Source organism: Castor canadensis, chromosome 7, assembly GCF_047511655.1.
Source record: "Castor canadensis chromosome 7, mCasCan1.hap1v2, whole genome shotgun sequence".
Classification (NCBI taxonomy): Eukaryota; Metazoa; Chordata; class Mammalia; order Rodentia; family Castoridae; genus Castor; species Castor canadensis.
The window spans coordinates 151,265,739-151,292,460 of NC_133392.1; the positions used below are offsets into that span (position 1 = coordinate 151,265,739).

The following is a 26,722-nucleotide window of genomic DNA, read 5'->3' on the forward strand; positions in this document are numbered from 1 at the left end:
TGGCATGCCGAAGTCCAGGGAAGGGGTGCTCTTTCTGCCAGGATGGGAAGTGGTAAACAGAGATCAGCTGGACTCAAATTCTTGTCTCTAGTACTTGTGAGTTGTATGACTTTTGGGCATGTCCTATAAACTTTTAGAGTCCAGTTTCCTCTTGTGCAAGGTGGGATAATGACACTACTTCCCAAATGAGAATTAAATGATCCATTCCCAGAGTGGCTGCTCTCAGATCACTGTAGGTTTAGAGGTTCCTTAACTGATGTGATTTCCTTGACTTTCAACAGTTTGGCTCACCCTTCAGAGAGGTCCCAGGAATGTGTGTGTGTGTGTGTGTGTGTATGTGGTTTATTTTAGGGCTCCTCTTCCAGTCCTGTTGATAAGGAGGCAACTACTTCTTGAACCTCCAGCCCGTTTCAGCCTAGGCCTTGAGGCCAATGTTGCGTTCAGTCTCTCTAGAGGCCAAAAGGCGAGAGAGGGAACGGCTCATAGAAGATCCAGTCCGACGTTTGGGCTGAGGATCCCGGGCTCTCAGATCCCCGGGGACTAGCGCGTGGGGGCGCTGGCGCCTTGAGGCGTACAAACTCAGCAGAGCCTGGGGTGGGTTGGAGGGGCACCGACCAGGGAAGAGGGCCCCCTTGATCCTTCCCGAACCCCTCTAGACTTCCACTCCCTCCGCTGGCGGTGCCAGCCCGGCCCCTTTAAAGACATTCCAGAGGGCGTGGCTTCCGTGACGTCACGTGGGGCATGAATGAACAGGAGCGGGTTCTCACCCAACTTCCATTAAGGACTCGGGCGGGTGGGATAGAAGTTGAGTGCGGCGGGCGGGCGGGCGGGAGTCGGAGACCTAGGCCGGCGTGCGGGTGTGCGGGAGCCGGGCACCAGGGGATCGGGCCGAGAGCGAGGAGCGCGGCATGGAGCACCGGGCAGCCTGCGCCTGCCTGGCCCTGCTGTGGGGCTGTGCGTTGGCGGTGGCCTCAGCGGCGCAGGGCAAGGAAGGTGAGTGCGCGCTCGGTGGCCGACCCAGCCCGGCGGCCGGACCCCGGGCTCCCGCGTCTGCTGGAGCCTGGCACGCCTCAGGAGCGCAACTTTTGCAAACTCACCTGGTGCTGCCGGGTCTCGGCGCGCTGCAGTCGGGAGGGCGTGAGGGCTGCTGTCCTGACGATCCTGGCTCACCGGATCATAGGGATTCCGGAGGCGCAGGGGTTTCGGCTGGGGCGCGCGGGGATCGGAGGCCGCGAAGAGGGGGACGCGGCACGGGCCACGCGGTTGCAGCCCGGGAACGCATCCCGGCGCTGGACGCGGGGGGTCCCTCGGAGAAGGGGTTGTCTGGCGGGGAGGGGGGCTTTCCACGGGATCCGCTTCTTAGTGGCCTGAATTCAGTTAACTCACTCGCCTCGATTTTGTGAAGAAGGACTTTATGTGGAGGCCCGGCTTTTTGGGGAGAGGGGCTTCTGGGCGGGTGGGAGGGTTCCACCGAAGCTTCTGCCCCTTGAAGTTTTATCTACACCCTGCTTTGCCTCAGGTTCTAGGGTGAGCATGGGGGAGAGGTTGGGGTCAATCCTTGCCACGCATGCCCTTCTCTTTTCCAAGCCACACTCCAAGGCTGGGGGACAGGTTAGGGGGCCGCAGGCGAGGACAGGAAGTCCCAAAGTCAAGTGTACTGAGCAAGGGGTGACTCAGAACGAGGAAATGCGGCAGGTGGGGGTGCGGCTTCCAGAGGTGTGGAGCCGTCACCCCAGGGCCACCAGGAGCCGGCGAACCCGGGGGTGGGGGACTGAGTCACCCACCCCCGCCCCATAGTTCCTGGATTCACGCTGGGTGAGGGGACGCCGAATTGGCCTTGGGCGGGTGTGTGGATGGGAACATTGTCCCTCAGCTAGTGTCGCAGAGAGGATGGGGGTTCTTGCCCTTTTTGAAGGACCTTCCTGTGCACTCAGCCGAGGCTGGCTTCAGTTTCCCACAATGAGAACTTTCCCTGCCGGCCTGGGCAGAGCGTGGCTCCTTGCAGGCTCCGCCAGGGGGAAGCCTGGAGGAAACCCTGGGCTGGTGAGAAGTTTCCCTGAGCCTTTTGCCTTCTTTATCTGCCTCCAAACTAAACTTGGAGATTTTACACTTCCATGTTGAAAGAATAAGAGGCCAGACTAGAGCTCTCGGGGTAGGGGTGGCATCCTGTCCTGATTCCTGGAGCTCCTGGTCCCACCTGGGAGATCTGGTTGCCAAGGAGCACAGGGTAGGGATTCTGGGACCCTCAAACCTCCCCCCCACCACCCCTTTTTGGTCCTCCCCTTTCCTGGGGGCTGTGGTTGGAGAGAAAGGGAGAGACAGCTGGAATGGCTACAGGCTTCCCTGGGCTGCCAGGGGTCAGGGATTAGGCTGCTGTGGCCTCATCCCCCAGGCCCCAGCCTGGAGCTGCCATGTTCTTTGGGCCTCTGTGTGCATCGCTTCCCACCCTCAGTGACGAGCCCAGCTCCTCACGGGATGAGAAAGAAAGAGGTGCATATTGTCCTGGGGAGGCCACTCCATAAGCTCTGTGCCTGAGTGGAGTGGGAGGGGGATTGTGGGTCAGCTGGCAGCTGCTGGTTTCACTTCCTTGGGAAGTGAAAAGTGGGATTCAGGCTGGACATGCTGGGTCCACCTGGGGGTGTGCTGCAGGGAAGACAGGAGGACACTCATGCCCACTCTAACCTTGACCCAGCTGCTCTGACTCTTCTTTCTTTCTCACCCCCATCCTTGCATTTGGAAACTCCTCAGCAGCCACTGAATTTTCCCTCCTTTGCAAGTGGGGAAACTGAGGGAGGTCTGAACCATTGCCAACCAGGGCCCCTCTGCACAGAGGGTCTAACCAGACAGTCTGGCTTCTTGGACTGCCAGGGCCACAGGCCCCTAGGCTTGCAATGTATTTCATGGTAGGGCAGAGCTGGGCTGACCTGAGGAGCTGCCCAGGGAAGGGACTGAGGAATATCCAGGAGACTGGAAAATCCTGGGCTTCTTGCTTCTTTCTCCAGGGCCCAGTCTGCTCTCCAGCCCCTTCCTTGTTTTCTCCTGAGTCCCCCTATCTCCCCGCTTTCTTAGGTGTGAGCTGCTCTTGGGTAAAGGGGGCAGGAAAGTGGCACTGGGGGTCACCACATTGTGGAATATGCTATAAAGAAATGTGGACCACAAGGGTGACATTTATGGTGGGACTTCAGGCAAAGTAGCTTTTTTTTTTTCTGAAGGCAGAAGGTGAGAGGACAGTAAGCCTACCCTAGGTCAAATTCTCAGTGAGGCCATGGGGGTTGTTTAGGGGTCTCCAGGTTCTTCCTTTCCAGGAGAGACAACCTTGACATGGAGGAGCTCAGAGAAAGAGCCACCATGCCTCAAGGCCCTGGCTAGGGGTGGAGGGACCAGGCTGAGCTCCCTGGTTCCTGATGGTTGGTTCTAGGGAATTTCCCTGGGAGGGGGCTGTGGCTGGAAGCCCCTGGGGAGGCTCCTTCCTGTGTGAAGGCTTCTTTTCTTCTCATCTAGAGCCAGGCCCAGGCTGGAAGAGGGACGCCTGCCAGGTTAACCCTTCCTGCACAGGCTGGTGTGTGTGTGTGTGTGTGTGTGTGTGTGTGTGCTGTGAGGAGCACTTAGCGTTGTCCTCTGACCCACCCAGCTGCAGTCAGGAACCCCCAGATTCCTTCCTGTGTAGCTGGAACATTCCACTTACTAGTAGGGTTAGTGAGTTCTCCAAGCCTGGGCCCTGGGCATGTCTGAACAAATCCTGGCCCCCAGCCACCCTCCCCCACTGCCTTGCCCCACAGCCTCTGCTGCAGTGGGTCCAGTGCCACATCGGATTTCCTTTTCCCGGTCTGGGCAGCCAGACCCTTCCTAGAGAGATCTGGCCCAGGTCAGCAGTCAGGGTGGCAGCACCTTATACCCGGCATCAGGGCTTCACCAGGGGAGGAGGCCAGCAGGAAATGATTTTTATTTTATTATTATTACTTTTTATTGGTGTGGGAATTGAACCAGTGCCTCACACATACTAAGCACATATTTCACGGCTGAACTATACCTCTGGCCCTGGAAAGGGTTTTTAGATTATCCTCAGGTTCGTGACTCCTCCAGCCATCTCCCATTTCTCTGAACTGGGCATCCTTGCCCCCAGCCTGCCTCAGCTTCCCCTCTCTGAGCCGTTCTTCCAGGCCCTGGCTTGGGGGAGTGCTCTTTCTTGCAGCCCGGTCCTCAGGCTTCAGGGCACAAGGGAATGATTGCTTAGTCCCTTCCTCTTTCACATTCAGGCTTCACCTTCTGAATTTGGGAACCTTGCATAGGTTCTAAGCCTCAGTTTCCCCACTCTCCTTGTCCTCCAGGGAGGATAGCACTTACTGACCATTATCTGGCCTTTACTTAGAAATGGAGAAGGGTCAGTGTCTTGGGTCTTGGCTGCTGAGCCTGGCAGAGAACGAGGGGTGGACCCATGGGAGGTGTCCAATGGCAAAACCAGGTCTAGGGAACCCCCTGGCAGTGGGTCTCTGCCGGGCTCCAGATGCCTCTCAGGGGACAATGTGATCCTGGCACCTGGTCCCTCTGGGCCTGGAAAGTCCCCTACAAGGGTTTCCATCCTCCGTCCTCCTGGCAGGGACAGTGGGAACAACTTTCTCAGGGAAGGGACCTCACCAGCTGCGTGTATAAGGGCCTAGGCCCTTGCAGGTTCAGGTCTTTACCCTGCCTGCTCTGTGGCTTTTATGGTGGGAAGGTTGGTTTCCAAGTACCCCTCCCCCCTCTCCAGGAATTGTTCCCACCTGTTAATAGTGCTCCCTTATAGAATGCCATGGACACATGTCCATATGTGTGTGTATGCTTTGTGGCCTAGGTGGGGTGAGAGTGTTTTATGTCGGGGGTATGGCAGAAGCAGACACCCCTGTCTCCAAGGCCCACATATGTGTAAAGTGCTGCTGAGGGGCCTAGTTCAAGGAAGCAGACTGGGCGGCCCAGTGTCACTTAATACCTCCGCTCGCCTCAACTCTCTGCTCAGCTGCTGTTCTCCCACTGGGCTGAATCCTGTCCTGCTCAGCCCAGCTGGGGGCTGACGTGAGGAGGCACATGTCTGGAGCTCTGGCTTGAGAGACATTAGGTCCCGTCCTGACCCCAGCCTACTGCATGGCTTTGACTGAGTCCTATCCCTTCTGAGATCATGGCCTCTAGGGGCTCTCTCCTTCTCTGTTGTGGCCTTTCTCCTGGAGAAACCCCCAGCTCACCATCCCTCTCCATCTCTCCTGCAGTTGTTCTGTTGGATTTTGAGGCAGCAAAAGGGGAACTTGGCTGGCTCACACACCCCTATGGCAAAGGGGTAAGTAAACCTTTGGTGCCGGGAAGGGGTGTGGGAATAGGGATGCTGGTCCCCTGGAGAGATGCAGAAATGGGACTCAGGGAGGATGGAGCCTGGCTGAGATCCAGTAGCTCAGCCAGGCTTCAAATTCTGGGCTTGCTTCCTATGTTGGGCTAAGAGTCAGTGGCCTAGGCCAGGGCTGGCTAGAGCTGGACCATCAGGAAGGGGTTGTGGAGAACAGGCCAAGAGGTAACTTAGCTGGAGAGGCGCTGGAGGCTGTAGCAGAGCAGGAGCCAGAGGGGCCTATAGATCCCTCCATCATCTTCTTGGGAGGGAGGGGGTCACTTTGTGTTAGAGGTCTCAGTCCAGGAGGTGAGAGAGGGGAAAAGAAGAGGCAAGGCCTCTTTCCGTGTCCTCACAAGCTGCTGCGGCCCCTTCCTGCCTAGGGCTGCCCACATGCTTCACCCCCCACCTGGGTTCCTTCCTTTCTGAGTTACCCTGTTGTATCAGCAGTACTGGTCTGGAAACTTGGACCTTTTTCCCAGCGTTGTGTGTGACTATTGGGTGATCTTGGCAGATACTGCTGCCCTCTGGGCCTCAGTTTCTCCCTCTGTACAGTGCATCTGTGCTGCGTTTGTCCTGGGGCCCTGAACTGGGGAGAGAGGTGTTTTTAGGGGGCACCTTGGGCTGTGTGTGACTCAGTTGCCTGAGCCTAGTCATGGCTCCAGCGAGGCCTGGGGTGGTGGAGCTCCGGGCAGATTTCTAGGATCTGGAATGTCCAGCTGGGAGGCAGGTGGCCTCATCCAAGCAATCATTATGCAGAATGGGAAAGTGACCCCCAAGGCATGCAGGTCTTGGCCAATGTCACACATTGCAGGCCAAGCCTCTTTCCTTGTCCCCTCTATTTTTGTGCATTCATTCATTCACTCTCATTCCCTGAGTACGTATTGTGTGCCAAGGAGGCCCTGGGGATACAGAGCTAAAACAGATGCCTTCCCAGCCTAGAGGAGTTCAGAATCTAGGCCAGGAGCCAGGGTAGGGGTCACTATGTGCCAAGTGCTGTGATCAAGGGGACATGGAAACTGGGCGGCAAGTTGACCACAACCTGGGTCCAGCCTGGGAATCTTTCTGGCGGAAGCTGAGCTATATACCCTGAGGCAGGAATAATGAGTGTTGATCTGTTCCAAAGCCTAAACCTAAATGCTGAAGGGTCACCTGTTGCTTTTTTCACCTCCTCACCTGCCATTCAAACACATGGATACACAAGGTTATTGTCTAGAAGGGCAGTAACCGTAATACTGCAACACCAGCTGTCCTGGATGGCTGTTACCCTGTGTCAGGTGCATTCTCAGCGTGTTGTAGACATTCTGTCATTTATCCTCACCCCAGTCCTGTGATGCAGGGGATCTGCTTCCGTTGTACAGATGGGGCCACTGAGGCTCAGAGAGCTTACATGATCTTCTGGAGGTTACATAGAGCCTCAGTCTCCACACTCAGGCTCATGGGTTCCGATATTAGGGCCAGAAAGACCAATATTCAGATCCTGGCTCAATTGCTTCTAGTTGTACATCAGTTTCCTTCCCTGTAGAATGGAAAGAGTAAGAACTGTGAAGCATCTGCCAGGTGCCCCCACTCTGCCACCTGGGCCTCAGTTTCCCCTGGGCACCTACCCATGCTAACCTTGTCATCCCCCACACAGTGGGATTTGATGCAGAACATCATGGAGGACAAGCCCATCTACATGTACTCTGTGTGCAATGTGGTGGCTGGCGACCAGGACAACTGGCTCCGAACCAACTGGGTGTACCGCGATGAGGCCGAGCGTATCTTCATTGAGCTCAAGTTCACGGTGCGTGACTGCAACAGCTTCCCGGGTGGCGCCAGCTCCTGCAAGGAGACCTTCAACCTTTATTATGCCGAGTCGGATGTGGACTATGGCACCAACTTTCAGAAGCGCCAGTTCACCAAGATAGACACCATTGCTCCCGATGAGATCACAGTCAGCAGCGACTTCGAGGCTCGTCATGTAAAGCTGAACGTGGAGGAGCGCTCCGTGGGGCCGCTCAAGCGCAAAGGTTTCTACCTGGCCTTCCAGGACATCGGCGCCTGTGTGGCACTGCTCTCGGTCCGTGTCTACTACAAAAAGTGCCCTGAGCTGCTGCAGGGCCTGGCACACTTCCCTGAGACCATCGCAGGGTCTGAAGCACCCTCCCTGGCCACGGTGGCTGGCAGCTGTGTGGCCCGTGCTGTGGTGCCCCCCGGGGGTGAAGAGCCACGCATGCACTGTACGGTGGATGGCGAGTGGCTGGTGCCCATTGGGCAGTGTCTGTGCCAGGCAGGCTATGAGAAGGTGGAGGACAGCTGCCAGGGTGAGTGGTGGGTCCTGGGGTGGGAGGTTACAAACCTGGTACTGTGGGATCTTGGTAAGCTTGTCCCTGCTCCGGTGAGCTGTGGTTCTGGTGGTTGTGGACTTCAGATTCCCTTCGTATGGTCGGATTCACTCAGTCATTGAGAATGAATGAATTGAGAAATGGTTTACTGTGGAGGTTACAAGCCAGGACTCTAGAAAAAGAATGCCTGGGTTCAAATCCAACTCTACATTTATTTAGATGTGTAACTGTGACCTTGTACCATTTTCTTCACCTCTCTGCTTGGGTTTCATCCACTGTAAAACGGAGAGGATCATGGTATCTGTCTTGTAGGGTAGTTATGATAATCAAATGACTTCACACTCGTAAAGTGCTTAGGTCAGTGCCTGACACATGAATACTTTTTAAATGTACCTGTTATTTTTTTATTCATCCCACGAACAGTTCCTGAGTTTCTGCTGTGTGCCAGCATTGTGGTCTGGTCCTAGGAGCTAGCTCAGTTTCTGTGGTTAACTCACTATGTGACCTTAGGCAAGCCACTTAACATCTCTGGGCCTCAGATTCCTCTTTTTGATAGAGGTAATTAAATTGGACCTACACTTTGCTCATTAGAATCACCTGGGAGCATTTTTGGAGCCACTCTACATAGAGGGAGTGGTGGAAGAAGGCTCAGATCCTCCCTGGGGCCATAGATCCACGTTCTCAATTTGGGTTTTATTGATGACAAACTGAGATGAGAAGGGGGCCAATTAAGTCAGACACTCTGGGAACAGGCCTGGGCGTTAGTGAACTCACCTTGAGGACACTGCGGCTGGGTGACCAGGGCCTGTGACAGTGGAAATATCCAGTGCCTCAGATGTTCAGAGGTTGACTCTGGAGACAGTGGGGTAGGGCATGTGAGGAATGCAGCCGACCTTTGGAGCTTCTTTGCTGAGATAAGCAGGTATTGAGAAATTGGGGGCTTGGGCCTGCAGGTGCACATGCTTGTTGAGTGACCCTGGGGAAGTCTTTACTTATCTCTGGCCTCAGGTTTCCTGTGAGTAAAATGAAAAAAATTGACCTTCATATATGGACTCTATAATAGTCTCCAGTGTGGATCCCAGTGCTGGAGGACCTCAAAGTCCTTTTCTGAAGGGTCCCGCTTGCCTCCAAGGGAAATCCTCAGAACCTTGTTTAACATGGCTGATCAGTCTGGCCATGGGATGGAGGGATGATGGCTTCCCTCTGCTAGGTGAACCCCTTCCCGAGCATTCCTGGTTTAGGTGACCTCGAACACACTCCCAGCTTTAGACAATGACTGATGGTGGGGGCACCAGTCTGGCCAGCAGCCTCTCCCACATGACATCCTCCTGAAAGAATGCTGGGGGAGGGGCTTCTGGAAACTTTCCACACTGTGATTCAGACCCTGCAGAGATAAGTGCGGGCAGGGAAGCCCCGCTCCTCTGGAGTGGGGGCGGGTCAGAGTTGTGGCAGGCTTGGGTGTAAAGAGCCAAGCAGGCTGTGTTCGGTGGACAAGCCCAGCAAGAGGACAGTTCCCAAGGAGATGTTTGACTTAGCTGCAGGACTCTCAGTTGCCAACCACTGTTATCCTGGGTTTTCCTCCTGGAGATTCCCCCACCAAAATTCCTTCCCCTGTGGCCGGGAACCCCCAGCCTTGCTCCACGCTGTGCTCAGCTGCCCTTGGCCATGACACATGGGGACAATGACAGTGACTACTGTAGACAAGCACTTTCTGAGTGCTTTATCTGGACACTGTTGCTGAGTTCGCATATTCTTTCTGTGAGGCAGGAACTGTTGTTAGTGCTATTGAATAGACAAGGAAACTGAGGCTCAGAGAGGTGAAGAGACTCTCTTGGAGTCACACAGCCAGGAGGCGGCTACATCAGGGTTCCTCTCTTAGCTGCACAGCAACAGCCAGGCTGTGACAGGTCAGGAAATGGGATGGGAAGTGACCAGTTCCTTTGGAATCCCTGACTCAGCTCCTGGCCCCAAGATCAGGCAGCCCTGGGATGGCAGGTCCTGGCACACGGGCTGGGGGCTCCATGGGAGGGAGGAGTGATTGGAGGACCGTTGTTGAGCAAGTCGAGGGGGACATGAAGGGAGGCATGGAGTTCTCCCTCCCTTCTTGGCCCTCCCCACGTTACAGCTCCAGATTCTTATTACTGATGCCCAGAGAGGGGGTATGGCACCCTGAGGCCACCCAGCACCTTGTCTAGGTCATGCAGAATTCCCAGAGTCAGTGGCCAGGAGGCTGGAGGAGCCCAGGAAAGAGTTAAGTGGGCAGCAGAAGGGAGGGGCACCTCCCAGGTACACTGTGCGGACAGGTGGGCACATTGCCCAGCAGTGCTCCCAAGAGCTATGTCAGGAATGAGCCAGCAACCCCCCCCCACACCCTGCCCGGTGGACAGTGGAGTCACTCAGGCTGACTGCTGTCCCCCAGGGCTGCTTTGTCTCTGCTTCCTGTGCTGAGCTGGCAGAGCCCTGGCTGGCACCTTGGCTTAGAGAGACCACCGGCCAGGTGAGCAGGTGGCCAGCGGCTGTAGCCAGAGGCTCAGCTCAGCAGCTGGGAGGCCAGCCTCTTGGGATGTCCCCTCCTGACTCCAGTTTCACTATCCCCTTGTTCATTGGGACATCCCATTCCAGACACCATGGTAAACATTTTATGAGTAAGATTTTCTTCAGTCTAAAAGAACAATCCAGAGAAGGCAAGGACTCTCCCATTTTACAGATAAGGAAACTGAGGCCCAGTGAGGACCCATTAGCCAAAACAACTGGGGCCTAGCTCAAGGAGGTCAGTACACTCTCCCTATTTGTCCAGGGTGTGTGTCAAATGAGTGGGTCTGGGTCAGACCAGCAGCCCTGAAGAACCCTGTCATGTTGTAATCAGAGCCCCAGCTCCAGTCAATTCTTGCTGTGGCCCCTGTCATGAGTACTTGACTATGTGACTTACCACGTGTGGTGAGGAGGGGTCCTAGTGCTGGTATCCAAGTGGCCTGGCCCTAGCCCAGAGTCCGCAGCTGCAGGGGATGCTTCTCTTGGGCAGAGCTGGCTCTGGCTAAGGTAGTTCTTTGGCAGATCCTTGCTCCAACAGGACCTAGCTGATCTCCAGGCTGGGGCTCTCAGGTTAGTCCCCTTCCTGGGGAGTTCTAGTGGATTCTGTGGCCTGCAGGGGCAGGGAGTGAGCATGGTGGCACCCTTACCCAGATGGTGGCTGTGACTTCCTTGCTCACCTGCCCCGCCCTCAACTCAGTTGGCCCCTCTCTGGGCCCCTCCCTCCTCACCGGAGGTAAGTGGGTCCCAAAGGAAGGAAGGAGGCAGGAGAGCAAACAGGAGATAAAAGGCTGGAGGTGGGAGAGTGGGGAGGGGGGCGGGAAGGGGGAGGAATGTGCAAATGTGGCCACAGATAACACCCTGTGTGTGTGTGTGAAAGGGGCAGGGTACCCCTGGGAAAGGGCCCCCCCTTCTGCAGGGACCACAGGCCCCTTGGGGAGTGAGAAGTCACCAGGGTCTGAAGTTAGCTGCCCTCAGTTGCTGTGTGGATAACTTACAGGTCGCAGGTTGCCGCCTGTCATGGACAAAGTCCATGTTCCACATTCTTGGGCTGAGGTGGTGCCCATGGCCACCCGCTAGGCCTGGCTTGGGGAGGTACCTGACCCTAGGTGAATTGCCACCCTGACCTCTTGACCCCACAACCTGAGAGGTAGCTGGGCCTGTGGGGAGAGGCTCTGCCCAGGGGGCTGGATTTGCGTCAGACAGAGGGCGTCTGTCCCTGAGTCACCCCACGCTGCCACCTGAGGGACTGGGATCAGGAACTGGAAAAACCGGGGTTCGGCCCTAGGTGCAGCCATCATGCCCCACTTCTCCTGCTGGAGTGGCCCGGGCCTGCCAGGCAACTGGGGCCAGAGACCTGGGGCCACAGGTGTGCCGCACAGGTGTGCCAGAGTCAGGCTCTTGTGCCAGCCAGGTGGGTGTGCAAGTGATAGTCTCCAAGGGCTCCCATTCATTCTCTCACTCCTTCATTCATTCATCTCTCCAGCTGTTTATTCAGGAAATATTAGCTAAGCACCTATTTTGTGAGCTGGGCTGTGGGAGGCAGATAGATCAGATTCTGTTCCTGCTCCCCAGGGGCTGCCAGTTTCATAGAGGTTCCTCAGATGTGCAGAAATAATTTTAAATGAAGCATAAAAGCCAGGCTGTGCAGTCCCCCGGAGCTGAAAAGATACTTATCTGTCTCACCCAGCTCCCACTGTGCCAGACACGTAGGACGTACTCCTCTCTATTTGGTAAACATGGGCTTGAGAAATAGATGCCCTAGTGGGGCACAAGGGTGACAGGAACAGGGAGGGCTGTGTATTGAAGGATGCATAGGAGTTTGCTGGTTGGCTAAGGGACAGTATACATGAGTGTGTTTGTCCCCACTTGCCTATCCAGAATTCTGGAAAATCCAACAAGATTGGAAGGTTCCTGGTGTCCTTGTCATGATTTCTGGGACCCCTGAGCACTTGCAAACTATCACAGGGTCTGGGGAAGCCCCCAGTGGGCCTGGGGCTGGAGGAGGGGTGGCACATTTTCTGCAGGCAGGCCAGAGCATGCCCTGTTGACGCTGCCTCATGCTGCATTATCTGGTACTTCCGTAGCGGAAATCCCTCCAAATTCCCTCTTTCCTGCCGACAGCAGGCAGGCCACCCCCGGGCTCTGGGGCCCAAGAATGGAACCCATCTTCCTCCCCCCACTTCGTCCTGGCATGGGACTGAGGGGCTTGGGAGCCACCCTGTGGTGGGGAGTGGGGGCCCACAGGGGTTGTCGGGTGGCTAAGGCTTTTGGCAGAATCCAGCCTGACCTGTGGGGGGGTTTGTGGCCTCCTTTCTAACCTGATAGTCTGGGCTGGGAGGACGCAATTGTGGTTCCTGGGGCTAAACACACACTGTTCCTGTACCCCAACTCCCCTGGGAGCCAGTGCTTACCCAGGATGCAGGCACTTTGGTGGACAAGTCAGGGCATTTGGGGGAATGGAAACCCCAGGATAAACATGGTCTGGCTTTCTGGAATCTCATTTTCACTTAAAAATTGGAGGGGAATGGAGGAGAGCTATTTCTGTACTCTAGCAGGTAAGCAGTGGCGGGGAGGCAAAAGTCACCTCCACCAGGAGGTCTTGAAAGACATTTGGGGCTTGGAGGATACCACTTTAGGTAATTCCACCACCCCGTGGGTTGGAGTCTATGCTTTCCTTCTACAGACACACATGTACTCAGTTTGCAGTCTGGGGTGGGATGCCCTCACTCCCCAGCTGCTCTAAAACGAGTCTTGGAATTTTCTGGTTGTCGAAGCAGGTCAGGACTCATGTCTCTCTTCAGGCTGGATTCAGAACCTTGCTTCTCTTGTCTCTGAATTGAGGGGGGAAAGGAGTGCCACTCAAAGTCAGGCACCAACAGTTTGTGTTTCAGCTTGGAGACCTGGGAGCAGGTCTGAGTCTGGATTTCCCTACCTGAAAAATGGGGTGAATGCTAGCAGTGCCCAAGTGTAACAGATGCATTGTGGGAACTAAGTGGAGGTAAAGTGTCTGGTCAGGTCCTGCACGTTCTACGTGCTTCATGGGAGCTCACTGCCCTTGGGGCTCCAAGCTCTGCACAGATCAGGAGTCAGTCCTGGTTCTCTGCTGAGTGGCAGAGTCACTGTCACTGGGACAGTGACACCTTACAAGTGTCTTTGAGTCCTGACCACCTAACGCCTCTTCTCAGACAGGTGTTGCACAAGGAAGGGCCTGGCTCTACACTCCAGCCTCAGGGTTAGCAGGCCTGGTGTGGTCAGAGTTTGTCCAGGTCAGGACACTTGAAATTGGCTTCCCTGGAGGGGTTGTCCTTAGGCTATCAGGAGACAGCCTGCTTCAGATCTCAGGCACCCTTTGTCCAAGAATTTTTCCCGACAATGCAGATCTGACTATGTCATCATTCCCTACATTAGACCTTCAATGGCTCCCCACTGCCCTCAGGATGAAGTCCAAGCTTCGTGTCCTGGCATTCCAGGTCTTTTTCCACTGTGTTATTGCCTGCTGTTCCCTCTGTCTGTGTCACAATGTTCCTTCTACTTTCTATCTGTCAGTTCTTTGGCACCCCTAACTCTCTCCTCCAGTATCTCTGTCCTGTTGAACTCCTACAAAGCTTTTAAACCCCAACTGTGACTCCTTGGATCCTCATCTAGCTAATCTCCCTTCCTTACCACCTTAGCTTTTTGCCCAGCTCTTTTGGCAGTACTAGGGATTGAGTGGAGGTGTCTCAGGACCCTCCTTCAGCATAAATGAAGGAGGAAGCTGTCAGGTTGTGACGGGAGGTCTTCAGGGTGACCCCACTCTAACCACCTTTGTATCTGTCCAAGCCTTGGACAGCTCTGTATCTGTCTGAGCAGCTTCCTGCCTGTGGGACCAGGAAGAGGCTCCGGGCAGGGCTAGGGCCAGGGCCAGGGCCAGGGGCAGCGGCAGGATAGGGTGGTAGAAGGAAGAAGCCCCCGGAGTCAGGTGCCTGAGCTCATAGCCAGCTGGGGCCAAGATAGTTGGGCCACTAGGGGAAGAAAAGCCACTTCCTGGCTATCCTGTGAGTGGTGGAAATGACTTGGCCCTGAAAACAGGTCCAGAAAAAATGCTGGGGGTCTGGCCTTTCCTGCTTTCCTGGACCAGCCCCGGAACAGGAAGGTGATCAGGTCTGGAACTTAGAAGAGCCCCTGTGGCGGGCATCCTGAGCTGGGAAGGTGGGTTGGTCAGTTGGGGTGGAGGGTGACAGTCAAAAAAAAACCATCAGTGATCAAATAGATATGGTCACTGTCCTGGTCAGCTTGAAGCTGCCCTGAGGGGCCGAGGGGACCCAACAGACTGATCTGCACAAATCAAAGATAATCAGGTAGGTGGGTGGTGTGCTCAGTCAGGCGCCGAGCTGGGGGCTATAGGATTCACCGGAAGGTGAAGTGTGGACCTTGAATGCCAGGCTCAGGAGCATAGCTTCCTGTGAGAGTTGGTAGGAGTGAGGCCAAGGCTTGGAGCCTACAGGAGAGACTCCGGTGCCCCTTGTGTGCTGGGTGCTGGTCTCACATGTTCTCATTGAAAGACACTTTTTGGGGAGGATAGAGGGTAGGACTGGTGTTCTACCACTTGAGCTATGCCTCCAGTCCATTTTGCTCTGGTTATTTTGGAGATGGGGTCTCATGAATTATTTGCTCAGGCTAGCCTCAAACCACGATCTTCCCAATTTCAGCCTCCCAAGTAGCAAGGATTATAGGCGTGAGCCACCAGTGCGTGACTCATTGCAAGATATTTTGCCAGTAAGACTACAGGTCCATAGAGATGTAGTGACTTGCCTGGGGTCCCACAGTGGGAGTGGGGACAACTCCTAGGGAGGGAACCAATTGAATTGACCTTGTGCCTGTCTATTCCTGTTTCTGGCAGCCTGTTCACCAGGATTCTTTAAGTCCGAGGTGTCTGAGAGCTACTGCCTGGTGTGTCCTGCACACACACTGCCATCCCTCGAGGGTGCCATCTCCTGTGAGTGTGAGGAAGGGTACTTCCGGGCACCTGAGGACCTGTTGTCGATGCCTTGCACACGTGAGTCTCACAGAGGGGGTGTGTGTGGGGACGAGGGGCAGTGAGATACGACCAGATGGTCCATACTGATCACTGCCCTCTGCGTAGGCCCACCCTCTGCCCCGCACTACCTCACGGCTGTGGGCATGGGTGCCCAAGTGGAGCTGCGCTGGACGCCCCCCCAGGACAGTGGAGGCCGCGAGGACATCTTCTACAGTGTTACCTGCGAGCAGTGCTGGCCTGAGTCAGGCGAGTGTGGGCCCTGCGAGGCCAGCCTGCACTACTCAGAGTCCCCTCATGCGCTGACCCGCACCAGTGTGACAGTCAGTGACCTGGAACCCCATATGAACTACACCTTCACTGTTGAGGCCCGCAACGGGGTCTCAAGCCTGGTGACAAGCCGCAGCTTTCGCACTGCCAGTGTCAGCATCAACCAGACAGGTGAGGCCCGGAGTGGTAGCTGTGCCCTGTGTGTGCTTGTGTTAGGGGGGTGGCCCAGGTAGAATTTAAGAGGACAGGCACCCAGGGCTCGCCTGCATTCAGAGAGGCAGCAGAGCAAGGGGTTAGACATGCTGTCTCTGGAGCCACTTCTGAGCTCTGTGACCATGGGCAGGCTTCTTAGTCTCTCTGGGTGTCACTTGTCTCACCTGTAAGGTGGTGATAATAATAGGATTGTGGAGGGGTTTGATAAAGTATTGTATTTAAGGCTCTTAGAGCAGTGCCTGGTCCTGCCAGGACTTGGTGTGGTGGGACTCAGCTGTTACTCTAGTCTTACTATGTATGCATTTGTGAATGCTCATGGGTACCTCTGATGGGCCAGCCCCTGTGACTGCTGAGGCTTTGGGCACTGGAGTGGGAAATTCAGAATCCCGGGACAGGGTCTGAAGATCCCGAGTGTTTGTATGGGGGATGGGGTTGGCTCTCGGTCCTCTCGTCCTTTCCCCCATTCCCCCCCACCACTGTGGCTCCTTACATCCCTCTCCTCTCCTCTGTCCTGCCCAGAGCCCCCCAAGGTGAGGCTGGAGGGCCGTAGCACCACCTCGCTGAGTGTCACCTGGAGCATCCCTGTACCTCAGCAGAGCCGAGTGTGGAAGTATGAAGTCACCTACCGCAAGAAGGTAACTCACAAAGGGTCCGCAGTGGCCCTGGCTGGTCACATAGATGTTCACCACACCAGAAAGCCACCTGGAAAGGCTCCCTTCCACACCTGGGGAAACAGAAGTCTGGGGTCTGCCAGGGCAGTGCAGTGCAGCAGAGATTTGTAGGAGGAAAGTGTTCTGGGCCCTCCTAAGTAGCAGGCAGGGTGAGGGAAGTGCAGGGTCTTTGGGATCAGTGAGTCCTGGATTCTGGTCTCCAGTGAGTCACTTCATGTCTTTTGGGCCTCAGTTTCTTCTTCTGAAGGAAGAACAGGGCTGGTGGAGTGGCTCAAGTGATATAGAGTGCCTGCCTAGCAAGTGTGAGGCCCTGAGTTCAAACCCCAGTACCACCAAATTAAAAAGAAAAAGGTGAAGGTGAAGGAAGAACATTGAGTTGGCTAACGTAGGGGAGCTACCTTGCTGGTTGGGACCTTGGGGGTGCAGCTGAGGCCTCTACCCTGCCCTCATTGCCTGCTCCTCTTCCTGCTCCTACCCTCAGGGAGACGCCAACAGCTACAATGTGCGGCGCACTGAAGGCTTCTCTGTGATCCTGGAAGACCTGGCTCCCGACACCGTCTACCTGGTCCAGGTGCAGGCACTGACACAGGAGGGCCAGGGGGCCGGCAGCAAGATGCACGAGTTCCAGACGCTATGTGAGTCAGGGGACTGAAACTGAGCATAGATTAGGCCAGGGCCCTGAAACTAAGCAGAGAGACACCCAGGGAGGAGGAAGTGGATTCATAAATTTAGAAACACCTCCCCTCCCTTCCCTACCCCATCAGCTGGGGCCTGGGATAGCCCTTTGTGGAGAGGGGGCAGAATTGAGGGATGGGGTTGGTCGGAGGACCAGGGATGCACACGCCATTCAAAGCAGTGTTGTAACAAGGAGGGAGGCTATGGACTCTGACATTGGTATACCCAAGGTCAAACCGTGCATCACAGAGAGCCAGAGTTTAGAGCCTCCATAGCTGGGAATACCTTTGCTAAATAGCCCCCGGAAACTTGAAAGGAAGAGTACCCAGCATGTCATAGAGGTCCCTAAAGTGGGCTTTGGGTACAGTAGGAGGTGTTGACTTGATCTGGGGATGGAGGCTCCCTGTCACCAAGTGGTCTCTCCCAACAGCCACGGAAGGATCTGGCAATGTGGCAGTGATTGGTGGAGTGGCTGTTGCAATTTTCCTGCTTCTGGTGCTGGCAGGAGTCGGTTTCTTCATTCACCGCAGGTTGGTCAGAGCCCACACCTGGGCCCCCCAAGGGCTTAGGCAGGGCTCAGAGGACAAGTGGGCAGTGGGAATCTAATCCAATCCAATCCAATTAGATTCTGGGTGATGTGAGGATGTGACGAACCGCACCTACTCAGCACAGAGTGGGGCTCAGGACACAATGCTCATTATCTCTGTGCCTGTTATTAACGGAGTGTGCATGCTTACCCTGGATACCAGGCAGGAAGCGCTGGGGAGCTGTAATGAGGAAAGCCCTCATTATGGCTACTTAAGGGGCCATTATGGAGCAGAGATCCCAAAGTGTGAGTCTTGGATTGCTCACTTCCGCTGCCTTCCCCACACCCTCTGACCAAAGTGGAGGCTGGGTGACAACTCCCCTCAGCAAAGTCAGGTGACTCCCCTGGTCAGCATAGGCTGTGCTGACCTCTCTTGGGTTTGGGTCCTGTGCGGTTCTTTCAGGAGGAGGAACCTACGAGCTCGCCAGTCCTCAGAGGATGTCTACTTTTCCAAATCAGGTGAGAAACCCCACTCTGTGCCTGACCTGCCTCCACCACCTCCAGGAGTCTTCCCACTTTGTGGTGGAGATGGGACAGCCGGGGTGACCCAGTGTTCTGAGTGGGACACAGAGGCATCATTGGGGAACTCTGAGGACCTGAGCCAGAAAGTCCGTGTTCCACCACCTGGTCCACATCTACTGTGGTCCCTGGTCATGTGGCTTCCTCCCATCCTGGGGGAGCTATGTGTGACCCTGCCCTTCTTTCCCCCTTCCAGAGCAACTAAAGCCCCTAAAGACATACGTGGACCCCCACACGTATGAAGACCCTAACCAGGCTGTGCTCAAGTTCACCACTGAGATTCATCCATCCTGCGTCACTCGGCAGAAGGTGATTGGAGCAGGTGAGGCTGGGGTACCTGCCATAGAACTCTAAGCAGGCTGGTGATGGGTGGTCCAGGCTGGGTCTGTCCAATGCCAAGGCTCACTGGGGCACTCCCCCAACCTTGCCTGCCCACAGGAGAGTTTGGGGAGGTGTACAAGGGGACACTGAAGGCATCTTCGGGGAAGAAAGAGGTGCCCGTGGCCATCAAGACGCTGAAAGCGGGCTACACGGAGAAGCAGCGGGTGGACTTCCTGAGCGAGGCTAGCATCATGGGCCAGTTCAGCCATCACAACATCATCCGCCTGGAGGGCGTGGTCTCCAAATGTGAGGCTTGGGAGACCCTCAGGGTGACCCACGGTGGGCGGAACGAAGGGGCTGCCCCTAGGGCCACCTGACCATAGCTGTGCCACCTCCCCGCATGCCTGGCTTGCCCACTTCTCACACCTGTGCCCTGCCTTGCAGACAAACCTATGATGATCATCACGGAATACATGGAGAATGGAGCCCTGGACAAGTTCCTTCGGGTAAGGGTGTGGGCAGAGGTGGGCGGGGTGTGGGCCAGGGTGCCTGGGGTTTGGCCGGAGCTAAGGGCCTCTGCTCTGCAGGAGAAGGATGGCGAGTTCAGTGTGCTGCAGCTGGTAGGCATGCTTCGGGGCATCGCGTCCGGCATGAAGTACCTGGCGAATATGAACTATGTCCACCGCGACCTGGCCGCACGCAACATCCTCGTCAACAGCAACCTGGTGTGCAAGGTGTCCGACTTCGGCCTGTCCCGCGTGCTAGAGGACGACCCCGAGGCCACCTATACCACCAGTGTGAGTGGGGGAGGGGCTGTCACTGCTGGGCGGAGTGGAGGGGCCCCAGGGCCTGGCTGCCGCGGAACTGGGGCAGGCTAGAGGGGCAGTGGTAACTGGGTCTGGGTCCCCTGCAGGGTGGCAAGATTCCCATCCGTTGGACAGCACCAGAGGCCATTTCCTACCGCAAGTTCACCTCGGCCAGTGATGTATGGAGCTATGGCATTGTCATGTGGGAAGTGATGACATATGGCGAGCGGCCCTACTGGGAGCTGTCCAACCACGAGGTGGGTCCCCTCATGCAGATGGACCTGCACATAAACCCTTTTCTCATTCCCAGACCTGAGGGCCTGGCGAAGGAGCGTTTGGGGCTAATGTTCATCTGACATAGATCACTCATAGATTTATTTAGCATCCTGTGTGTCCAGGACATGACACCTGCCCTCTTACAGCCCAGGGCACAAAGACTAGGAACCAGAACGCGGGGCATTTGTGCATATATATGTGTGCTTGTGTGCGTGTGTGTGTGCGTGCGTGTGCGTGTGTGTGTGTGTGTGTGTGTGTGCCTGGTGTCTCTCCCAGCCTGGTGGCCCAGGAGGCTGCCCAGAGAAGGTCATGTCCCTTCCAAGATCTTGGGTACAGTAAGACAGCCAGGTGAAGAGAAGGTGGGGGAAGAGGCCTAGCCCAGGGGCATCTGGAGACTGAAGGGAGGCTGAGCTGCAGGCCTCAGGGGCTGTCTCCTGGGGACTCTGAGGGAGCAGAGTGTCAGGCCCTTCCATGGAGCTGTGGAGACCGCCCCTCAGTGCTCCCCCATGGGTCGCTCTGAAGTCATGTGTCAGACTTAAGAAATGAGGCCTGCACTGTCTGCTACCGGGGCCCCTTTCTATCGCTCTGTGCTGTGTTTTCTATGGGACCACCCTGACACTCATTCCTCCCAGGTGATGAAAGCCATCAATGAAGGCTTCCGGCTCCCCACACCCATGGACTGCCCCTCTGCCATCTACCAACTTATGATGCAGTGTTGGCAGCAGGAGCGTGCTCGCCGCCCCAAGTTTGCTGACATCGTCAGCATCCTCGACAAGCTCATCCGAGCCCCCGACTCCCTTAAGACCTTGGCTGACTTTGACCCCCGGTGAGTTCCATGCTCTGTACTCATGTTCACTCCTGTTGACTCTAGAGACACTTGGGTCTGGTAGGGGACCCGAAAAAGTTGGTGGAGACAGTGGGAGCCTCAGAAGTGACAAATGGGCTTTACTGGGACCATTAGAGGTTGGGGATGCTCCAGTACCATCAGAAGAAGAACCCAACATACAAGAACATACGTGGTGTGTGTGCTGGCACTGTACTCAGCACTTCACGTGTTCTGACGCATTAAACACCCTCTGAGATGGGTCCTGTTTTTATCTCCTTTTTTTTTTTTTTTTGGTGGTGGTTTTGGGGTTTGAACTCAGGGCTTTGCACTTGCTAGGCAGGTGCTTTATCACCTGAACCATACCCTAGTCTTTTTCTGTTTTAGGGTCTCATGTTTTTGCCCAGGACTGGCCTCAGACCTTGGTTTTCCTACCTGTGCCTCCCACGTACCCATGCACCACCCACCCAGCTAGTGAGAAATGAACTCTCACTAGTTTTTTGGCCAGGCTAGCCTCCAACTGAGATCCTCCTGAGCTCCTGTGCAGCGGGTATTATAGGTGTGAGCCACTGCACCTTGCTTAATCATCCCTTTCTATTGATGACACACAGGTGATTAACTATCTCTCATGACTGATAAGCGGTCAGGCTGGGATTATGACTGAAACCCAGAATCTCTGCTTTTAATATTTTGTGATTTGGGGGTCCTATCAGGGGTCTTGGAAAATGTTAAGTCTTGGTAAGTGTTGAGTGCTTCGATGTGCCAGGATGCCTTATTGAACCCTACCTGACTGGGCTTACCAGATGAGGAAACTGAGGCATGGGCAGCCGAATGCACTGCCCAGATTAGGGTTTAGCAGCAGGGTCAGGGCCAAGGGTGGGCTGGGCACTGCAGCCCCTCACCTGCTTGCTGGTGGTTCCTGTTACAGGGTGTCCATTCGGCTGCCCAGCACCAGTGGCTCGGAGGGGGTGCCTTTCCGCACAGTGTCCGAGTGGCTGGAGTCAATCAAGATGCAGCAGTACACAGAGCACTTCATGGCGGCTGGCTACACAGCCATCGAGAAGGTGGTACAGATGAGCAACGAGTGAGTAGGAAGGACCCCTGGGCCCGCTGGCTCTCTCCATTTGCCTCTGAGTGCTCTGTCCACTCTAGTCTCTCTTCTTGCGCTTTCTCTCTTTCGGGAAGAGGCTCTGCAGGAAGGGCAGACCATAGCCGGCAATTCTGGGCTCCCTCCCCTTCCTGCCTCTTTCTCCAGAGTGGAAAAATAATAGTAAATATAACAACATAGCTGCCACGAATGGAGGCCTGTGTGCCAGTCATGGCCTGGAACCTTTGGCCTCAGTAGGTAGTGCCTGGGAGTAGTTCCACCAGGCGGGTGAGAAACGTAACCAGGCCCTCACAGCCACCAGGGGCAGAGTGGGATTCCAGCCCTGGTCAGTCAGGGTTCACAGTGCAGAGACCATAGAGCCACTGTCAGCGGTCCCTCTGCCAGTTAGGGGCAGTATTCCTCTCCAGCATGCCCTGACTGATGCCTATGAGCAACAGAGCCCTGCCACCTACTTCCAGCACCTCTCCCCACGTGATTGGCTCGCTCCCTGCCAGCCCTGGGTTGCCCTTTGTCAGGCTGCCCCTCCCCAGCATTCTTCTCCCCTCCCCTGCTACAACACTGTGACCCTTCCCAGCACAGCCTTGGCAGGGACACCTCTTCCCATCCCTGGAGGGAGAAAACATTGTCCTCTTAGCCTTTTGTGCCTCTAAAAATAGCAGTGGGTCCCAGCAGCCCAGTTTGTGCAGGGTCCCAGGTCGTAGCAGGGGCGGGCTCTGGGTTGGGAGGTTTTGGGAACCACATGGAGGGAATGACCTGGGTCTCCCATAGTTCTGGGTCCCAGAGGTTCTGGAATTTGAATCTGTGCATGTGTAGTCTCTAGGGCCTCTGGAAACCACTTAGCTGGGCTTTTGACCTGCTGTGATGGGGATCAAACAGGGACAGCCGACCAGAGGGGGCTATGGAGAGACAAGTCTCAGGGTATCTCTAGCTATAGCAGATACAGCTGTGGGTTCAAGTCCCACATCTGCCACTTCCTAGCTAGTGACCTTGGTCAAATTAGGCCTGACTTTGACCTTGTTGCCATTTCATGGGTGCAGCACAGAGGACATGCCCTGCACACAGTAGGGCCTTAATCCAAGTTGCTGTCCTTTTTTCCATCACTCCCATGGACAATTGACCATGGTAAAACGCCCAGGTTCCTTAGCATTTTCTTTTCCTGGGAACCTAAGCTAGTCCCCTTGGTTCCTCCAGGTCCCCCTCTCCCCAGGATAGCATAGATTCTCTTCTGGTGACCAGTGCTGAGGGCATAGAGAAGTGCTTGCAGGAAACACATGTTCTTGGAAGCATCCCGAAATAGCCCGGGGTGCTCCTCGCCAATTCCTTTCCCACGAGTTGGGACCAGGCTCTTGGATGGACAGGGGCTGTGTGTGCACGCGCGTGTTGTTTTGAAAGGGCCTGGATAAAGCCAGGAAGTCATTCAGCACTCCCTCCTCCTCCCTCCAGCCCGCTGGTGCTCAGAGCTAGAGCCTGGTGACGCACAGTGCTGCTACCCCTCTTCCTCTGACTCTTTCCAAATAATTGGGGGTCCCAGAGCACTTTTAAACCTGTGGACTGTTGTCTACACACGCGGCAGATCCTAATGAGAGGGAGTGGCAGAATTCAGCCCTTGCTCTGTGGGGTCAGGGTTTAGGCTTCAGTGTCCTACCATGCCCTCTCTTGGCCTCCCTGCTTCCTTGATCCCCTCCTAAGGGACTGGATGCTCGCTCCCCTGCGGTCCCACAGCCTCCCACAGCCGCTGGCTCTTCTCAACTTGAGTACTCTCGTGTTGTTTTGGACTTGGTTGGGTTTCTACTAGACTAGTGGTTCCCAGTGTTTTGTGGGGAGGTGATGAAACAGGTTAGTGTTGCATCCCAGAAAAACAGCCACCCCAACAGTAGACCCTGTCCAGTATCAAGGCTACAGTGTGCAGTGTCCTGGGTAGCCCTGGGCCACAGGCTGATGGGTCCTAAGGTCTCACATGCCATCCCTGAGGGAATGCTTGCTGGGCACAGGAACAATGCAACTCACTAGTCTCCGGGGCCCATTTCTCCCACCCCGCTTCTTGCACCCAGAGTCAGTGCACAGCAGGTATTCATTGAGAATATGGCCTTGGAATTTCCCAGGGCCAGAGCTGGCACTGGGAGTGCTCAGGAAAAAGACTAGATGCATGGAGGTGGCTTCAGTCCCGTGTCTCTTCACTCCTATGAAGGGACTGATGGTATGGCTGCCCTAAATCCCTGAGAGAAAACTGAGGTCTCAACAGGGACAAGCTTGGGGCTGTCTGCAATAGGCTACAAACTTTGGCCAATCTGTTTTTTTTTTTTTTGGTGGTACTGGGGTTTGAACTCAGAGCCTCACACTTGCTAGGCAAGCGCTCTTCCACTTGAGCCACTCCGTCAACCCTAACCTTGGCCAGTCTGTGACCCTCATCCCAGTGTGCTACTGTTTGTGGTCAGAAAAGAAGGGAAGGAGGTTTGTGTTGCTTTATCTCGAAAGAGGTGGGGCTGGGGCCAGCTGTTCAGTATTTCATCAAACTCTCCCTTTTTACATAGAAAGAAACTAAGGCACAAAGACAGGACCAGACTCACCCAAGGCTTTGGCAAAGTCCAAGACTAGAATTCAGCTTCCTGCTTCCCACCTCAGGACTTCTGCCTCCCAAATAGGTGTCAGAAGCCAACTGAGCTTCCCACCCCTTGAGATTAGCCCCTGTGGTTGGTGGGAGGGGCCTGAAGTGGCCTGGGCAGTGGCTCTTTCCCAATGGCCTTCATGTCTCATTCATTCAGCAGCACTCCCAGAAGACCTGGCATGTTCCAGGCCTCTCCCAGACCCTGGAGCCAGGAGTGTGGGGGACAGGTCCAGGGAATGGGGTTTCCATACGTCCTTCTGGAGTTCACAGAAACCCAGAAGAGCCTTTTGGCCCCCTCTGTATGCAGACTCCCTGCCCACCATCAGCCCTTCCTGCACAGTGAGTCTGGGGTTGCCCTGGACCCTGCCTTTTCTCCCTGAGTGTCACCCCCAAGGTGGTGTAATCCTGGTGCCTATCCAGGATCCACATTGTGACCCCTCAGGTAAGGAAGCTCTGTAAGGTGGCAGGTTAGGAGGTTTTCTCCAGAGCTTAACTTCTGGCCTTCCTGCTACCACCCGAGCCACCAGGCCTCACCTGGGTTGGCCCTTCCCTGCTCCACACTCAGCAGTTCTCTGAGGGTTCCAGGAGCCTGTGGGAAAGTCATGTCTCCGGAATTGCAAATAGAGCTTACACCATATAATTAGCTGTATTTACAGCCAAGAGATGGCCCATAAAAACCTGGGTGTTTTCATGGGCTGGTTGGTGAGGATGGTGGAAGAGGAAACTCCCAAAGTTAGCAGTAAATGTCCTGGTTCCTGGTTGTAGGCTTCTGGGAGCCCAGGTAGTTTTACAGGGGATGGAGGGGCAGCCAGGTGAGGCCAGGGCAGTCTGCGTCTCCAGAGGCAGGAGAGACCATGGGCTCCTGGGCCCTGCTATCTATCTGGCACCGAAGCCTTCCCCATCTGCTGTTTGCTTCTGGGGTCTCCCACTCCCAGTAGGGCACTGTTCACAGTGAGGAAATTAAGGTTCCCACCAGGGGAGATCCCTGCTTCAGGTGACCCATAAGCCCCACCCAGCAGCTTTTAATCCTTGATGGACCTTCGGGTGTTCCTTCCTGCACCTCAGTTGCCATTGGGGCGACTGAGAGACAGAGAGAGAGAGAGGAAGAGAGAGTGAGAGAGAGAAATGGAAGGGACCTCTAGCAGAGCAGCTTTTTGCAACACCGCTGGAGATTCCCTGGAAGCCAGCCACCTGGCGATGGCCTCATGCTGCTACCTGGAGAGGGGACCTTAGCTCCCCAGCAAGGAGGGAGGGGAGACATTTGTTCACAGCTAGTATAATTCCTAGTGCTTGCATCTTCTAGCTGTGTGACTGTGGAGGTAAGAATAGTATCACCTCATAGAGGTGATTATTGTGAGGATTTGGAACTCTTTCTTTGATTAGAAGGAAAAGCTCAAAGTGGATACTTCTGTCATTTTCCTAACTTGGTCGATGGCAGGTCATCTTAGCATCATCTCAGTCTCCTCTAACTAGAGCGCTCTCACTCCACAAGTCCCTGAGTCCCCAGCCCCATCTCCCTCTCCTCTTTTACTCCATCTTCCTGCCACAGCTGCCCACTGAGACCTATCCAGCCTAGCCCCATCCCTGCCCCAGCCCCTAACTCTTTTCTCTCCCTCCCCACCCACAGTGACATCAAGAGGATTGGGGTACGGCTGCCCGGCCACCAGAAACGCATTGCCTACAGCCTGCTGGGACTCAAAGACCAGGTGAATACAGTGGGGATCCCCATCTGAGCCCCAACAGGACCTCCCTTGGTCAAGAATACTTGAAGAAACAAAGTGGCCTCCCTGCCAGCTCTGTGCCGGGCCCCGGGGACCTTATTTATTTCTAGTCGTTCCTTAATGATGCCATCCTGATGCCTCTGCTGCGGGTCTTGGATGACACCCTGACTTGAACTGAGGAGACCCTCAGAGATGCCGGGCCAAGGACTCTTCTTCTGCAAAGAACCCAGCCAAGCACTTAGCAGGCACGCATTGTGTCTGTTCCCAGCACCCCCCGCCCCCAGTGCAGGAATACCGCCAAGGCCTTTGGACATCCATGAGGGACTTTTCCAAACTGACCTCCCCCTTTGCCTTCTCTCGCAAGAAGCCATCTTGAGAGTTGGGGTGTCAGTCGATGGCCATGAGAACAGGATACCTCAAGCCCCACCCCTCTAAGAGAGCAAATTGTGAACTTGGCTGGGGGGAGACCCACAGTGATGCTCCCAATCTCTAGTGACTAGTGCCGCTCACAGAACCCCAGCCCTGTCCTCAGCCCTAACAGGACAATCTCCTGCTTTCCTGGGGCCCTCTCAGGACGTTTGGTTGTGTTGAGGTTTTTAAAAAATATATATTTTGTACTTTGTGGAGAGAATGAGTGTGTGGCAGGGCCCCGCCAGGGCCGGGGGTAGCGGAGGCCCTGTGTAAGACATTCCTGGGCTGGGTGGGGGCTTTGGCTGCAGGAGATTCCACCCCGCCAGGCCACCCTATCATTCCCTTATTTAGACGACATTCACTACTCTGTCAGTGTTAATGACTTGTTTTGTCGGATATTTTTTTGAACCTTAATTTATTATTTTTTTTTATATTTATTGGTAGAAAATGACTTATTTCTGCTCTGGAATAAAGCTGCAGATTGTTCAAACTGA

At 55.2% G+C, this 26,722-nt stretch overlaps 1 protein-coding gene across 1 annotated transcript; it reads left to right on the forward strand.

The window, feature by feature from the left end:
* Positions 1-823: 823 nt before the first annotated feature.
* Positions 824-26,722, forward strand: Epha2 (EPH receptor A2). Its single transcript, XM_020183274.2, has 17 exons — positions 824-993; positions 5,241-5,308; positions 6,987-7,656; positions 15,089-15,244; positions 15,332-15,664; positions 16,226-16,341; positions 16,859-17,012; positions 17,483-17,582; positions 18,042-18,097; positions 18,354-18,479; positions 18,596-18,784; positions 18,923-18,984; positions 19,066-19,275; positions 19,392-19,541; positions 20,193-20,386; positions 21,312-21,467; positions 25,724-26,722. The coding sequence occupies exons 1-17, from the start codon at positions 909-911 to the stop codon at positions 25,827-25,829; spliced, it is 2,931 nt and encodes a 976-aa protein (XP_020038863.2). The 5' UTR covers positions 824-908; the 3' UTR covers positions 25,830-26,722.